Here is a 16072-nt window from a genome sequence, read left to right on the forward strand (position 1 = left end):
GGGCAAGGAAGCATGGCTAGTAACATTGGACCTGAAGGAGGCATACCTGCATGTCCCTATCAGACAAAGTTGCAGAAGATACCTCCGTTTCATTGCAGGTTCAACCCATTACCAATTATCTGCACTGCCCTTTGGCTTATCTACTGCGCCCAGAGTTTTCACAAAATGCCTGGCACCAGTAATTGCATACTGCAGACAAAGAGGAATTCAAATATATCCATACCTGGACGACTGCCTCATCCAAGCAGAAAGCAAAGACATTCGCTTACATCATCTGGCCTTTGTAAAGCATCTACTAAATTGCCTGGGGTACACAGTAAACGAAAAGAAGTCAAAACTAGTACCCTCACAAAAAATGACATTCCTGGGTGCCAGCTTGAATACAACGACCCAGAAGGCTTATCTTATGCCAGACAAGCAACTACTACTGACTCAATATTTCAAGACAATGGCAGCAAAGACCCAATTAACTGTAAGAAAAATTCTGCAGGCTTTGGGCTTCATGGCATCTTGCATACTAATAATACCATTTGCAAAGCTGCATATAAGAAAATTACAGTGGTACCTAAAAAGTGTATGGTCTCAACACAGCCACAGCTTGGACACAATGATATCTCTCATTCCCTGCCTACAACAGGAATTTCTATGGTGGTCACAGGCATGTCACCTCAACAAGGGTCAGCCTTTCACCTTGCCCCCAGCCAGGCAATCTATCACAACAGATGCTTCAGACTATGCCTGGGGGGCACACATGGCAGGACAATGCATTCAAGGCCTATGGACTGCAGATCAAAGAAATCTGCACATAAATCAAAAAGAGATGCTAGCTGTACAGAAAGCTCTGACAGCCTTCAAGGATCTATTACATCCAGGACAACTGACAATAAAGACGGACAACACCACAGTAATGTGGTACATAAACAAACAAGGGGGTACACATTCCTACCCTCTATGCAGGCAAGCAATGATCTTATGGAACACAGCTCTGGCTTACCAAGTCCAGTTACAAGCTCAAGTTCCTGCCAGGACAGAAGAACACATTGGCAGACGACCTCAGCAGAAGCATCAAAGATCCCCACGAGTGGAAACTAGATCCACAAATATTTGCAATGATAACTCAAAAATGGGGCCTTCCAGACATAGACCTGTTTGCCAGCCCTCAAAACTACAATCCAAAGGTACAGGACAGCACAAATCGAGTCCTCAGCTGGAACAGGAAGCCTTTAATGTAAACAGTAGAACCAAACTGTACACAGTACAGGCAAAAACCAAGCAGAGTGTATACAATGAGCAGTGTTAAGCGCTTTCATCTGCAGTAAGCAGACTTCATCAGAACTGCTATAACTCATCTCCGTATAACATTTATGCACCTGCTTTGGCGCCAAAAACATTTTGAATAATTAAAGCTTTATTAGCTCAATATCCAATATCTTGTCTCATGTCAAATAATGCATCCTTGCACACTTATTATTATAAAAACCTTGTGTGTTAAACACATTGATGCTTTACAAATATATAATATAAACAATAAAATATATACATATGTATATGTTATGTATTGTATAAAATTTTTTACATAAATGGTGCAGCATTATTAAAACTAAAATCATACCAAATGCCCTTTCCACCTGAATAAATATGTATAGCTGTAACAAGGCATATTAATATGACATGTAAATATGTGTGTTTATAAAAATAAAAAATGTATATGTTCATAAAGACTATGAGACCTAAAAGCATAAGGGCTAAGGGGAAATAAGAAAAGGCTTAATACTAATATAATCATTGATGCCTGGATGTCTAACTGCATCTGTTAAAATTTGCCATTTACTCTCCTTCTTCGCTAATAAGTTTTTAGTATTACCTCCTCTAAGTGTATGTTCAACATGGTCATTAATAATAAATTTGAATCTGTGAGTCTCGCCATTCTTAATAATATGTCTACATAAGGCGTTTTTGTTGTCCCCTTTCCTTATACTATACATGTGATCATATATTCGACGTTTAAATTGTCTCTCCGTCTTCCCTATGTAGAAGGCTGGACATACTTCACAGATAGCTAAATAGACCACAAATTTAGTATTGCAATTTCCACCTTTCCCTTTTTACAAATGTTTTGTTAAAATTCTTTAATCTCACACCCTTGTTTTCACTTATATACTTGCACTGATTGCAAGCACCACATTTAGCTGTAGCTTTATTAATGGTACTATCATGTTGTTTACCAGACTCGATCAACCTTTTTAAATTAGGAGCTGTTTTATAAACAATTTGAGGGTGACTACCCACTCTTTGTGCTAAATAGTCGTCCATAATAATCAAGTTCCAATGATCTCTGATTATATTCTCAATATATTGGGTCACAGGCGAGTAAGTCAATACACATGCTCGATGGTAAACCTCCCTTCCTTTATCATTCTTCAGTATGATGGAATTGCCCAGTATAGGTGTATATTTCCCTTCCCATTGAGCACTAATATATCTGATGATATCTTTGATTAGGTACTGCGGATATCCTCTCTCCTGAAACATTGAACCAATGAGTTGTACTTCCTTTAACATAATGTCCTTTGTGGAGGACATTCGCGCTGCTCTGATGCACTGTCCTTTTAATATGTTTTTAAACACATGTTTCGGATGGTTGCTACTGTATTCAAGATAATCATTCGAAAAGGTTTCTTTTCTGTAAATTCTGGATTTGAAACCATTTTCTCCATGTTCTATATATGTGTCCAAATACGATATCCCTTTATTGTTATATTTGTAAGTAAACCGCAAAAACTCAGTGGTCTGGTTAAGATACTCAATAAATGTTTCTATTAATGTTTCAGGTCTTTCCCATAACAAAAATATATCATCCAAAAATCTTGTATAAAACTTCACATTTGTAAAATTCACACTGGATTACTTTTTCTGTTTCCCACTCTAGCATTACCAAGTTGGCAAATATGGGGGCACAAGATGCCCCCATAGCAACCCCCTTGATTTGTTTGAAAAATTTGTTTTCAAAATAAATGTAGTTGTAATCCAATACTAAGCCCTTCATATCTGTAATAAGGCAGATCTTGTCCCATTCAAAATTAGAATATTTCCTTAAACTACTGCTGAAATACTCAAGGCCTATATCCTTAGGAATACTTGTAAACAAATCAACCACATCAATTGTGACCAATGTGAGTCCTTGGTTCCAAATAGTGGGAGTAAGAGAGCTTAAAAAGACCCAAGAATCTTTCACCAGATGTGGTACATTGCTGTATACCGGTTTGACCCAACGGTCAATAACACCCCCTATAGGATATGTTTTGGACCTACTGCCTGAAATGATGGGCCTAAATGGAGGTTGAACCAGATTTTTATGTGTCTTGGGAATGCCCACAATGGTAGCTAGAGCAGGATTTTGAACAGTGAGAAATTGAAGTATTTCATCATTGATCCTATGGTCGATGTAGTACTCTTCTAAGGTTAGGTCTATTCTTCTATATCCAATATTTATTTCATTGAGGGATACGGCATTGTAATGATCAGTATCATATAATAAATTGTATATTTCCTTGATGTAATCCAATTGATTAAAAATAACAATGCCTCCTCCTTTATCAGGTTTCATCAGTCTCACTTGCCTGTTGTTGATAAATTCATCCAAACATTGTCGCTCCCCCTTGGTCAGGTTGTCACTCCAAACGCATAATTCCTTATTCTGTTTATTTCCATAAGTTCTATACAACCTGTAGATGTCTTGACTATCAATTTTCTCAAAACACCCTATAACTGGATTATTAGTAGGTATATATGTACTTTTTTTCTTTAAACAGTGTGCTTTACTTGGATGTCCTGCTATCTTAACCTGGTTATTTTCATCTCTACCAAAATCATTCTTCTGATCGTCCTCGAATTCAATAGCTAAATTTGATCTCCGACAAAATAGTTTTAACTCTAAAAGAGTCTCAATAAGATTGAATCTAGAAGTGGGTATAAATTTGGTACCCTTTGAAAAAAGGCTGTAAAAGTCCTCAGTGATAACCAAATTGGTATAATTGAAGACCTTGAAACCTTTGTATGTAGATACAATATGGGAGTTGGGAAATTCATCAGGTCTGACCTCACTATGATTGCTGGTGACTTCTTCAAAAAGAAGGTCGTGGCCGGAAGATGCCATATCCTGACATACATCAGAGAGAGATCGACCTGTCATACTATCGGATACGTGAGTATCCTGTCTGCCCTGAACGGCTATTTCCTTCTTCTGTTCCCCACTGTGTGCCAGTTTTTTGATAGTGTGTAATTCCTATCAGATCTATCAGTGGGTCTGTTGGTCTCATAACCCTTATCTAATCCATTTTTTCTCTGGTATTCTTCTTTCTCCCCAGATGACTTAATTCTAGGCCAAATATACACTCTCTTCTGTGTGTATAGTTCTAAATCACGTGCAATTTTCCTACTCTTTCTTTCATAAATGTTTCTAGCCTTTTGATCAGCAGAAATATACTGTCTTTCATACAAATCAGTCCATTGCAAAAAACTAGCATCAGAAACAATGGTTTCATTAATTAATTCAACTTCGTGAATTAATATAACAATCTTTGCATCATTTTTCTTAATTAATAGTTCCATAAATTCATATCCAAACTTGTCAAATAATTGATTGAATTCATACATAGTCTCTGTGTTTACATCTATACCTAAAGGCAATTTAAAAAACCTAATACCTTTAGGAACTATTTTCAATGTGAGACATTTCAAAAAATATGCATTTTCTATTTTTAAATTTTTGATAGATAGTAATTTTTTACCCATAGTATAAATTTTGTCCTTTAAGGAATCTTTTGTTGCCACATTCCTAGCATTGGGTCTAGCATAGTCTGCTTCACTATCACATGTATAATATCCATCCATTTTGTCATACTTAGAAAAAATAACATCCTCATTTAAAAATCGTTCTAACTGTTCTCCAATATCAGCATTGCTTTGCCCACACCGGTGCATGTAATGTTCACCTTGTATACACCTATGACTACTACATTTTTTATCATTAATCATATTTTTCTTATTACATTGGGTTTCAGTACCTTTAGATTTATGTCCATGTCCCTTAGAAACACCGGCGTATGTTTTGACCACATTCTTGGTCTTAGGTCTCGCCCCCATTCTTCCTGCTTCACAGTCCACATTGAACATACTAAAGTCAAAGGTAAAATCATTAGATAAATTCCTACTGACATTTTGGTGCAGGCTTAAGGTGGGGCAGTCTAATGTACGATTAGGAGACAAATTCCCATCGCTATGGCATTGTACTTGTCCATTGGGTAAAGAAAACGGAGAGCTAGTGTTGACTCTAGCTAGCATTTCAGGAATTTCTATGGTGGCCACAGGCATGTCACCTCAACAAGGGTCAGCCTTTCACCTTGCCCCCAGCCAGGCAATCTTTCACAACAGATGCTTCAGACTATGCCTGGGGGGCACACATGGCAGGACAATGCATTCAAGGCCTATGGACTGCAGATCAAAGAAATCTGCACATAAATCAAAAAGAGATGCTAGCTGTACAGAAAGCTCTGACAGCCTTCAAGGATCTATTACATCCAGGACAACTGACAATAAAGACGGACAACACCACAGTAATGTGGTACATAAACAAACAAGGGGGTACACATTCCTACCCTCTATGCAGGCAAGCAATGATCTTATGGAACACAGCTCTGGCCTACCAAGTCCAGTTACAAGCTCAATTCCTGCCAGGACAGAAGAACACATTGTCAGACGACCTCAGCAGAAGCATCAAAGATCCCCACGAGTGGAAACTAGATCCACAAATATTTGCAATGATAACTCAAAAATGGGGCCTTCCAGACATAGACCTGTTTGCCAGCCCTCAAAACTACCAACTGACAAAATTTTGTACAAGGACATTTCACCATCAAGCTTGGAAAGTGGACTCTCTCTCTTTCATTTGGAAAAACCTGACAGTATATGCCTTCCCTCCATTACCTCTCCTCACAAAGGTTCTTTTGAAAGTCAGAAAGGAGATACTCATGGATTTTGTTTCATATTTGAATCACAATCTATGGGAGTTACAGTTTACTGTACACTATGATCTAAACACAATCACTTTTTTAGATGTATTAATCAAAAGGTTACCTGATCACACACTAGGCACTGAGGTGTACAGGAAGTACCCCCAATACAATACCATCTTACATGCCTCCAGCTATCACCCACCTCACATTGCACGTAACATTCCAAAATCACAATTTATACATGTAAAACGTATTTGTTCTGAGGATTATTCCTTTCAACAACATAAGGTTGATTTAACCAGCAGATTCAAATCTCGGGGTTATAGGATAGGAGATGTGCTAAGGGCCAGTCACCAGGTCAACTCTATGGATAGATCAGAACTTCTTACGTACAGAGACCATTCAGTAACATCATCACAACCCATTAGGTTTTTAACGACCTATGCTAGAAATTCTGACAGTCTAATTCTAAGTGTGCATAGACACTGGAATATTTTGCAATGTGACTATGAGCTTGCAAATATTATTCCGGATAGATGTTTATTTTCATTCAGGAAGGGGAAAAATCTCAGTTCTTTTTTTAATCATTATAAATGTGGGAATACCTTGAACAACTCACAACCTTTACAAACAACGTTGATGGGAGAACCATTGTATGGCTGTTTTCCTTGTGGTCATTATACCAACTGTCAATATGTATGTAAATCCAAGCAATTTTCTAGCAGGAATTGTTCTTTAGTTTATGATCTTCATTTCTTTGCCAACTGCAGTAGTGATTGGCTGATATATTTGGCAACATGCACTTGTGGCTCTTTTTATGTGGGACAAACTTCCCGCCCATTAAGATTACGCATATCTGAACATATTAGTAATATCAAGAACAAAAGAGCTCAAAATGTATTATATAAACATCATATGCTACACACTACTGCTAAATTTTCTTTTATGGTCATTGACATTATAAAAGGGAATCGTTTGAATGAATCAGGTTGGCATTCTATCTTAAATGCCAAAGAAAAGGAATGGATTATCAGACTAGGTGGATTGTTTCCACCTGGGCTTAATGAACAATTTTAGTTATCCACCAATGATCTTTGAGAATTACTTATTTAAACAGCATTGTGTATTTTTGTTGCTTTACACTGAAGAAGGCTGTGATATTGTCCGGCCGAAACCGGTCTGTTTTGCTGTTATTTATTCTAAATAAATCTTTTTTCAGGTCACTGTATGCTGGCTCTATCCCTTTTCTGATTTCAGTAATTAATAGAGTCTTGGGATGAAGGTAAGAGTTAAGTGGGATAAGTTGATCCTTCCAGTAGAACAATATGGTTTAGCATTACCTGATTTGAAGATATATTTTAGAACTACGCAGTTAAGGCTCATATATATATATATATATGTGTGTGTGTGTGTGTGTGTGTGTGTGTGTGACACAAGCAAAAGGTTATAATTCATAGTGGAAAGAAGTGGTAATGAAGCAGGGGGCAAGATGAAGAAATAAGGAGAGAGTGGGATTTTGGATGGAGATCCTTGAGGAGAATAACTGATACCATACAGAATATTATATTATATTCATAAAGTAGCAGAAAGTATTCTAAGTTCTAAACCAGTATGGGAAAGGAGATTTTGCCAGTAGGAATGACTGCAATTTGGCATACAGAAAATAGGTGAGAGGCAGCTAGAAGCTAAAGGAGAAAACTGGCAAAGGAATCAAGGTATTGGGAACAAATAACTAGGGAGGGAAGGGTAATAGAGTGGGATGAGGCCAAGAAGACATCTGCACTGCTTTCCGTATTTAGGGAGTGATATCAAAGTATAAATAAAAAGAAAGGCATATTCCCCTATCCCTTATATAAGTGAAAAATTGATCTGGTAGAGTTTTTAGTTGAACCAAGAACATAAGCTGTTAGAAACAGGTAATTAGTATGACATATAAAATATTGTGTGTTAACTGTAAGAAACAATCAGAGGAGGTTAAAAAAGATTGGGAAGAGAGTCCGGAAAAGCAGTTTATATGGGAACAATAGGAGAACATATGTATGGCTCCCAAATGTGCAACAAAATTCAGAATCTGTAGGATTTTTGTTTGGAAATGTTTCCATAGGTATTTTTATACCCCAAGTAGACTTCAAATAAATTTTTGGCAGGTAGATAGCAAATGTTGGAGGTGTGATGGGAAGAAAGAGGTAACTAAGGACATATGTTTAGGGAGTGTGATGAGTTGGCAGATTTTTTAAAATTCTGTACAGAGTACTCTTTCAGAAATATTGGGTGAGCAAATTGCTGCAACTAAAGACATTCTTCTTCTGAGCTAGGATGCAGGATCTGAATTGCCTAGGCATATTAAGGCTTTGTTAAGCTTAATTTTGTTGGCTGCCAAAAAAGCAGTTGCTAGAAAATGGAAAACAAAGTCTTAACAACTGTATTTGAAGTACTGAGTACTGTAAACAAGATAATAGAACTGGAAGAGGGGTCTTTAGAAAAGGGAAGGAGCAAATTACATATAAATAAATGGACTTTTTGGCAACAATATATGTAGAGTAATGTTCAGGAGAAGTTGTGATGTTTAAGGGATGGCAGGAATTGAGCAATTTATGTAATGTTGGACTGATGGGAGTTTTAATGAAAGAAAACATATGTGCTGTATAATGTATGTAAACGGAAAAATGTTAATGCAGTTTGGTTTTTGTACTATTAATATATGTTTCCTATGTCTTAATGATTTAATAAACATGTTTAAAAATTCTGGGCGTCGGTAAACCACAGAATTCCTGAGGGGTAACAAGGGTTTAGGCATCACATCAGCTACCTTGGCCTGGTTGAAATTGAGTTCCTGTTACGATACCCTCATCTAAATAATTATAAATTGACTTGGTAATGATAGCCAGGATTATTAGGGGTATTGTTGCTCATCACATAGAAGTCTGTGGACGGAAGAATGTATTTTGAGTTGAGAGATAATGGTTTTGTGGAATTTAGAAAGGTGGTATAGCAGAGAGAGCTAGGTTTAGAATTGGCAATTTATGCAGGCTTACCATGCTTGGAGTGGAAAATGATATACTTGTTTTCTGGAGACTGGGGAAGATACCTTTGGAGAGCAGTGGCTAATATATGAAGTCTAAGAATTCATTTAATGTCTTTGTAACAGCACATAAGGCCAAATTAGTCTGTAAAATATAATCTCAGGAAATTTATGACAAAAGTGTCAATCCTGTCTTTCTTTCTTTAATGGTAAGTGCTGTCTGTAGCAAAAATGTCTGTAATTGCCATGTAGAAAACTACACACAGGACACCACACACTGCCAGAATGATAAAGCTTTAAAAAGTCCCAGACTGTATGACTACAGTCCCTTGCACTGCCACCCATTGATGAAATATAACCAGGCCATGTATTTTGTACTTAATGTAGACCATAAGGTTTGTTCTAATTCTGCTCTGGAAGGAATGAACTTACCCATTTGTCCCTGCAGCTCTTGTGGTATTAGTCATTGTGTTACTAGGGCAATCATCTCTCACTATAAGTAGCACACAAAATACGTTTTGGAAACCAGGTCACCTGATGATTAAATTTATGTACCTGTATCTTGTTATGACGTGATTTCTCTTAAAGATCCGATGATGAATTAACTTTTTTGTCTTTATGTTGTGTGTGTCTGTGCATGCATGCACTTTTGTGTATATATGTGCACATTTCACATTATTAGAAAATCTGTACTAAGCCATTACTGCTCTGAACATTTGGAGATATTGGGAAATTAATAAACGATTGCTGTTTTCAATCCCTTAGGAACAGAAAGATGAGTACCTAAAATCTCTTCCTAATGAGGTTTGCAAGTCATTTGTGAAAATTATACAGGAAGTTCTTGGGTCACCACCGGATCTGGAATTATTAAGACTAATTTATAACTTCCTCTTGGCAGTTCATCCGCCCACCAATACCTATGTGTGCCACAGTCCCAGTAGCTTTTATTTTTCTCTTCATATAGGTGAGTATGAAATGGTCAGTCATATTAATGACAGAGTGCATAAAATTGCATTTCTTCTTGTAGGCAAAAAAAAAAAATCTTACCCACAGATATAGAAATGTGTGGGTATCTTTATACATTACGAGAAAGCCTTATGATTGCCTACCTACTGACTTTGCAAGTGTTAAAGCAAATGATTTACAGGAAAATAAATCCGTTATTTCAGCTGTAGAATTCATTACATTTTTGTTTATTTCAAGGAAATGGGACTATCTAGCAAATTTGTTTCATGGTGATACTTTTTTAATTAAGATTACAGAGCTGTTTGCTTTGGATGAGTTTTATGTGCTGCCAGGCTCAGAACAGACAATGTTATTGCATTAATTTAATTTCAATGTTTTATCATTTAATTTTTTTCTGCGTTATTTTGATGCTTTCATTAGGAAAAGTTAATTATCTTTAATGGAGTCATGGCACATAAAATATACTATAATCACAGTGTTTCTTCAAAAGGGGATCTTCACACATATGCTAGTCTGTTCACTTAAACTGTGATGCACTAAAAATTACAATATTTTACCACCTAGGAGAAGTTGTATTTAATTTCCTTTTGCCAGCCTAATTCTGTTCTCTGCAAAGCCTCTTTCTAAAGTTATTGAAATATCTTGATCAATAAAATAGTTCAGATAGCTACCAAAACGTTTCAATAAAAAATAAGTCGTTTTGTTTTCTTTATGGAAACGACCAATGTCATGTGGTCCTATCTCGCCTACATTCATTACTGATGGGTTCGGAGCCGATAATCGTCTCTGACTCTGCCGACTATTTTCTAGCACAAAGTCTCTAATTGGCTGGGCTAACCGGTATCCCAGAATGCACCTTGCCCAAACCCCCAGATCTCGTTTGACGCTCGTTGAGTTAGGACGTGGTCTCGAGCTTGGCTGTGGCTAAGTACTTTTTTTGACTAAACTTTCTAAAGTTTGATACCTTTCTGTGAGATTAAAAGCTATTCTCATAGCTATATTGTGTTTTGAGTGTGTTTGAGCTTGTTGCTTAGTTTTGTGGAGAGTGTGCGTGGTTTCCCTTGTGTTTGGCGGGCTAGGCCCGTTTAATTTAAAGGGACCTAGTCCTCTCCTTCGTATCGTTTTCAGTGTGTTCCCTAAGGAACGTTTAAATTAGAGTTCCTGTAGTGTTTCTGCCTTCCCACCTGTTGTTGTTGTGTTTGGATATTAGTGAACATGTCTAAAGAACAAAAGGAGCATAAACCCTCCGGGTTTAAAAAATGCTCCAAGTGTGCCTATAAAATGTCGATCACAAATGGGCATGCCATCTGTGTTTATTGCCTTGGTGCGATTCATTTACAAGAGTCCTGCAGTGTCTGCCATTCCTTTAGCTCTAGAGTGCTGCAGGAAAGAAAAAAATAAACTGATTTTAAAGGGCCTGGTCAAGCATTCTTTTGAAGAGGATCTAGAGTCTGTTTCTTCTATTGGCAAGTCTGAATCCACCAGAACTAAGAAACGATCTCCGGCTCCATCTAGTTCCTTGGAGCCCCCCAGAGAAGATTTTGAAAATAGTTACAACCTCCTTGGCTCCGTTGGCTTCGGAGCCACAGGACAAGAGCTCTGGTTTGGATATTGCTTCCTCGGCTCCATTGTCCTCGGGGCCGCAGGAGGTATTGGTGGTACTGGAGTCGACCTCGGCTCCGATCATTTTGGAGCCAATTCGGAGCCGCTCACCCAGTGTTAGACAGGATTCCATAGGTAGGAGATCCTCATCTCCTTCAGTTGTCTCCAAATCCTCTAGGTTATCTGATTTGGACGTGGATAGGGTGGTCCAGAGGCTCCTTCAGTCGCCAGTGTTAGCCAAATTGTTTTCAGCTCCGACCCAGTCGGCCCCGGAGCCTACCCCCTTGTCGGCACCGATGATTCCTCCTCCGACCACCTCTGTTCCATCGGAGCCGGAGTGTTCGGCGCTGAGTGATATCTTTACGCCAGCTCCGATACCCCTGGCGGGTTTATCAGAGCCGTCATCGGCTCCAACCATTTCAGTTCCGTCATCTCGTTTCGGCAATCGGGTTTTCTCGGTCGGGCCCGAGGGGGATGCATCGGGATTTCTGTCGGCCCCGAGTCTCCCTCTTGGCGCTTCGGCTAGGGGGATCCCGACTCCGGTTGTGGTCTTGGAGACGGGTCAGTCCTCAGATTTGGGGGGACCCGCCTTCGAGGCCATGAGGAGCGCACTGGCCAGGTCGTCAGTGACATCACTTGGATCAGTCACTCCGTCCCCATACACCCCGGCTAGAGCCTCTGACGCCCCTCTGTCTGTGGACAGCAGAGCTCGAAGGCCTGAGGACACCCCCATGAGTGGTCCCCAGCTTTCTGAGGGCCCCTCAGAGTCTGTGCTTGAGGAGCCTCCTAGGAAAAAGTTGTGCAAGAGGAAGCACATAGACTCCCAAGATGAGTCCATCACCTCGGACACTGACCTCGAAGATGCAGTGGGGTCCCCTAAATCGTCCTCCGATGATGTCGCCTTCTCCGACATCCTGGAGATTTTGAGGCAGAGAGGCACTGGCTTTCCAAGCCCCCCTCTGAGGAGGAGTTTGTATTCCTCAAGGCCTTCAGAGCTCAACCTTCCGCCTCCTGGGTGTCTCCACCCTTCGATGAACTCTTAGACCTGATTTGTCGAAGGGTGTGGGAGCACCCTGATTTCGTGGAACCGGTGCCCAGTCGTCCAAATAAGTTCCTGTCTGCTCCCCCAGGAAAGGAGTTCTTGACAAAAGGGGTCCCTGTAGATGCCATGGTGGTGGCGTCAGCCACTCAGCAAGAAGTTGCAGAGGCTTCTTTCTCCGTCCATCCTCCTAACAAGGAGTCCAGGAGTATGGATCGTTATGGGAAGTGTACCCTGTCTTCAGCGACCTTTACACTGCGGTCACTGAATTACCTCTGTCACTTTACTCGGCTCCAGAGAGATCTCCTCAAAGAGTTGGGAGATACTTTGATGGGTAACATGCCTGAGGCAGTAGCGCAGACTGTTAACGCCCAGTTGTCTACCCTTGGTTCCATTGCAAACTCGTCCATGAGGCTCATATCGTATGCGGCCGAAGGGGCGAGTAGGGCAGCTAGTTCAGGCTTGGCTCTTGGAGGCAAGCCTGGATGCGCCTATGTCACTTCGCGGAGGCCTTCAAGCATTCCTTCACTGATGCCCTTTCGATGGGTCCTCTCTTTTTGGACACAGAGTGAAAGACACTCTCACCAGATGTGAGCAGGAGGGTAAGACTTTATCTGCCGTAGGGGCCCGTTTTTCTCTTCCCTCTAGGCCTTATCCCAAGGCTCAGAGAGGAGGGAAGATGTGGTTCAAGAAGTCACAGAAGTCTTTCCCAGCCAATCATCGTGAGCCCCCCACCAGAGGCAGAGGAGGGGGGAATTATTCTGGAAGACGCCGTCCTAGGGGCAGAGGAGGCCCCCGCAATTTGGGAGACCGCGACTCCTTTTGCGGATCTTCCTATCAGCATCCCTGAGGGATCGCCGGACTGTGCTATTCTGGAGCCAGTCGGAGGCCGTTTTTTGAGGCATCCTCAAGCCTGGGAGAGCATCACTCAGGATCGATGGGTGCTTTGAATAATCACCGGAGGTTACACCATTCCCTTTGCTTCACCCCCTCCCCCAGTCAAAAAAATTCCAGACGTTCCACCCAGTCAAAGGTATCAAGCAGCACTAGAGGTATCAAAGCTGCTAAGAAAAGGAGTCATCCCTCAGACCAGATCGGATCAGGAACTTACTCAAGACTCTTTTTGGTGCCAAAAAAACAGGGGACCTGAGATCCATTTTGGATCTCAGCCGATTGAATCACTACGTCCTAAAGTCCAAATTCCGAATGGTCACTCTTCAATCCATCTTCCCATTGCTGGGAGAGGGAGTATGGATGTGCTCCATCGACCTCAAGTATGCCTATTACCACATCAAGATAAACAAGGCATCCAGGAATCATTTATGCTTCCAGCTGGGAGCCAGTCATTTCCAGTTTCGAGCCCTGCACTTTGGTCTCACCACAGCCCCCAGGGTGTTTACCAAGCGCTTGGCAGTGGTGACAGCTCACCTGAGACGTCTAGGATTCCAGGTGTTTCCTTACCTGGACGATTGGCTCCTTGCTGCCCCCACCAGGCATCTACTCATTCAAGCCAGGGAAGCCACCATAACCCTTTGCCAAAGGCTAGGAATTACATTAAACTGGGAAAAATCTGCCTTGCTGTCCTCACAGCGTGTTGGATTTATAGGCGCAGAGCTAGACTCTGTTCAAATGAGGGCCTTTCTACCTCCAGAAAGGATAACAGTGTTGCAATCTCAGGTCCAGGCTCTATTGCCCCGGAAGAAGGTCCAAGCCAGGTTAGTTCTTCAGCTATTGGGATCCATGGCGGCGACCATCATGCTAGTACCCTTAGCCAGGCTACACATGCGGATCCTCCAGTGGCTCCTTTCAGTCCAGTGGTCCTTTCAAAAATTACCTCTCTCTCACCCAATTCTCCTCACAGAGCAATGCAGACAGGATCTCCATTGGTGGCTATGTTCCTCCAACCTGGACAAGGGGAGGAATCTAGTTCCCCTGTCTCCTGCTGCCACAGTGACCACAGACGCTTCCCAGATAGGGTGGGGGGGGCATTATCTGGGCAGAACGGTCCAAGGCATGTGGCAGGATCACGAGGTACACTTACAGATCAATGTCCTAGAGATGAGAGCAGTGCTGTTAGCGTTGCAAGCACTCCAGAGCTCTCTTCCCCGGGGAACGATTGCTATTCACTCAGACAGCATGTCAGTTGTTTGGTACCTGAACAAGCAAGGGGGAACCAAGTCTTACCCCCTTTGCAGAGAGGCCATGAGAGTGTGGAATTGGGCAGTGTCTTCCCAATGGTTTCTAGTGGCAACGCACATTCCAGGAAAATCCAACGTGATAGCAGACTGGCTAAGCAGAGCTATTCTGATGCCTTACGAGTGGTCTCTGAACAACCAAATTGCGACTCGGATCTTCAAAAGGTGGGGTCAGGCTTGCTGCAGTCTCTTCGCCAGTCCCCTCAATGCTAAATGCAGCAACTACTTCACCCTGATCCCCCCACAGGGGGAGTCGCCCAGGGACACGCTAGTCCACGGTTGGCCTTCCGGTCTGCTCTATGCCTTTCCTCCGTTTCCTCTGTTTCTAAGAGTGATTCAGAAAGCCATTTCCTTGGGAAGCAAGATGATTCTAATTGCTTCACACTGGCCCCACCAGGTCTGGTTCCCCTTCCGTCAGCGGTACACAGTGGGCGGTCCTTGGACTCTGGATCCATTGCCAGATGTATTGACTCATATGTCGGGACAACTCCACCCCTCCCTGCAGCCCCTCAGGTTGACAGCCTTGGCTGCTCCACTTCCATCAATAGTTAGACTACATTCCCTCTCACCTGAGGTGGTGCATATTCTATCGTCGTCTCACAAGTCCTCCACCAGAATTTACTCTAGCAAATGGAAGAGATTTTCCATCTGGGCTCAGGCCCAAGGCCTGGACCCTTTCACAGCCCCTATATCGGCGGTCTTAGACTTTTTAGCTATGCTCTTCCGACAGGGCGCCGCTCCCTCGACCATTAAGGTGCAGCTGGCTGCCATTTCTAACTTCCATATATCCTATGAACCCGTTCTTATGGGCCATAAACTTTGCAAGGCCTTTTTGAAAAGAGCCTGGTTACTGCGCCCTCCTGTTTCAGTACCCGTCATGCCATGGGATTTAAATCTGGTATTGCAAGCCATCACTTCTCCGCCCTTTGAGCCGGCTGCCACTTGCGAACTAAAATTCTTATCCTGGAAGACGGCATTTTTGGTGGCCATCACCTTGGCTAGAAGAGAATCAGAACTTCAAGCATTGTCCATTAGGCCCCCGTATTTGATATTCCATAAGGACAGGGTATCCTTGAGACTTAATCCGTCTTTCCTCCCTAAGGTGTCTTCTACATTTAACCTCCACCAATCCATTGAGCTATCTGTCTTTTTTCCCAACTTCTCCAACAAAGCAGAGTTCAAATTTCATCAATTGGATGTGCATAGACAACTAAGATTCTATTTACACAGGACG

The 16072-nt window shown here is 41.5% G+C and overlaps 1 protein-coding gene across 1 annotated transcript in view; it reads left to right on the forward strand.

The window, feature by feature from the left end:
• Window positions 1-16072, forward strand: part of LYST (lysosomal trafficking regulator) — a 3825950-nt gene that overhangs the window by 1591300 nt on the left and 2218578 nt on the right. Inside the window, exon 20 of the mRNA XM_044075805.1 lies at window positions 9802-10000. Within this exon, the coding sequence (XP_043931740.1) occupies window positions 9802-10000 (199 nt within the window). The remainder of the gene's footprint in view (window positions 1-9801; window positions 10001-16072) is intronic.

Source organism: Protopterus annectens, chromosome 1.part1, assembly GCF_019279795.1.
Source record: "Protopterus annectens isolate FY-2018-M chromosome 1.part1, PAN1.0, whole genome shotgun sequence".
Classification (NCBI taxonomy): Eukaryota; Metazoa; Chordata; order Ceratodontiformes; family Protopteridae; genus Protopterus; species Protopterus annectens.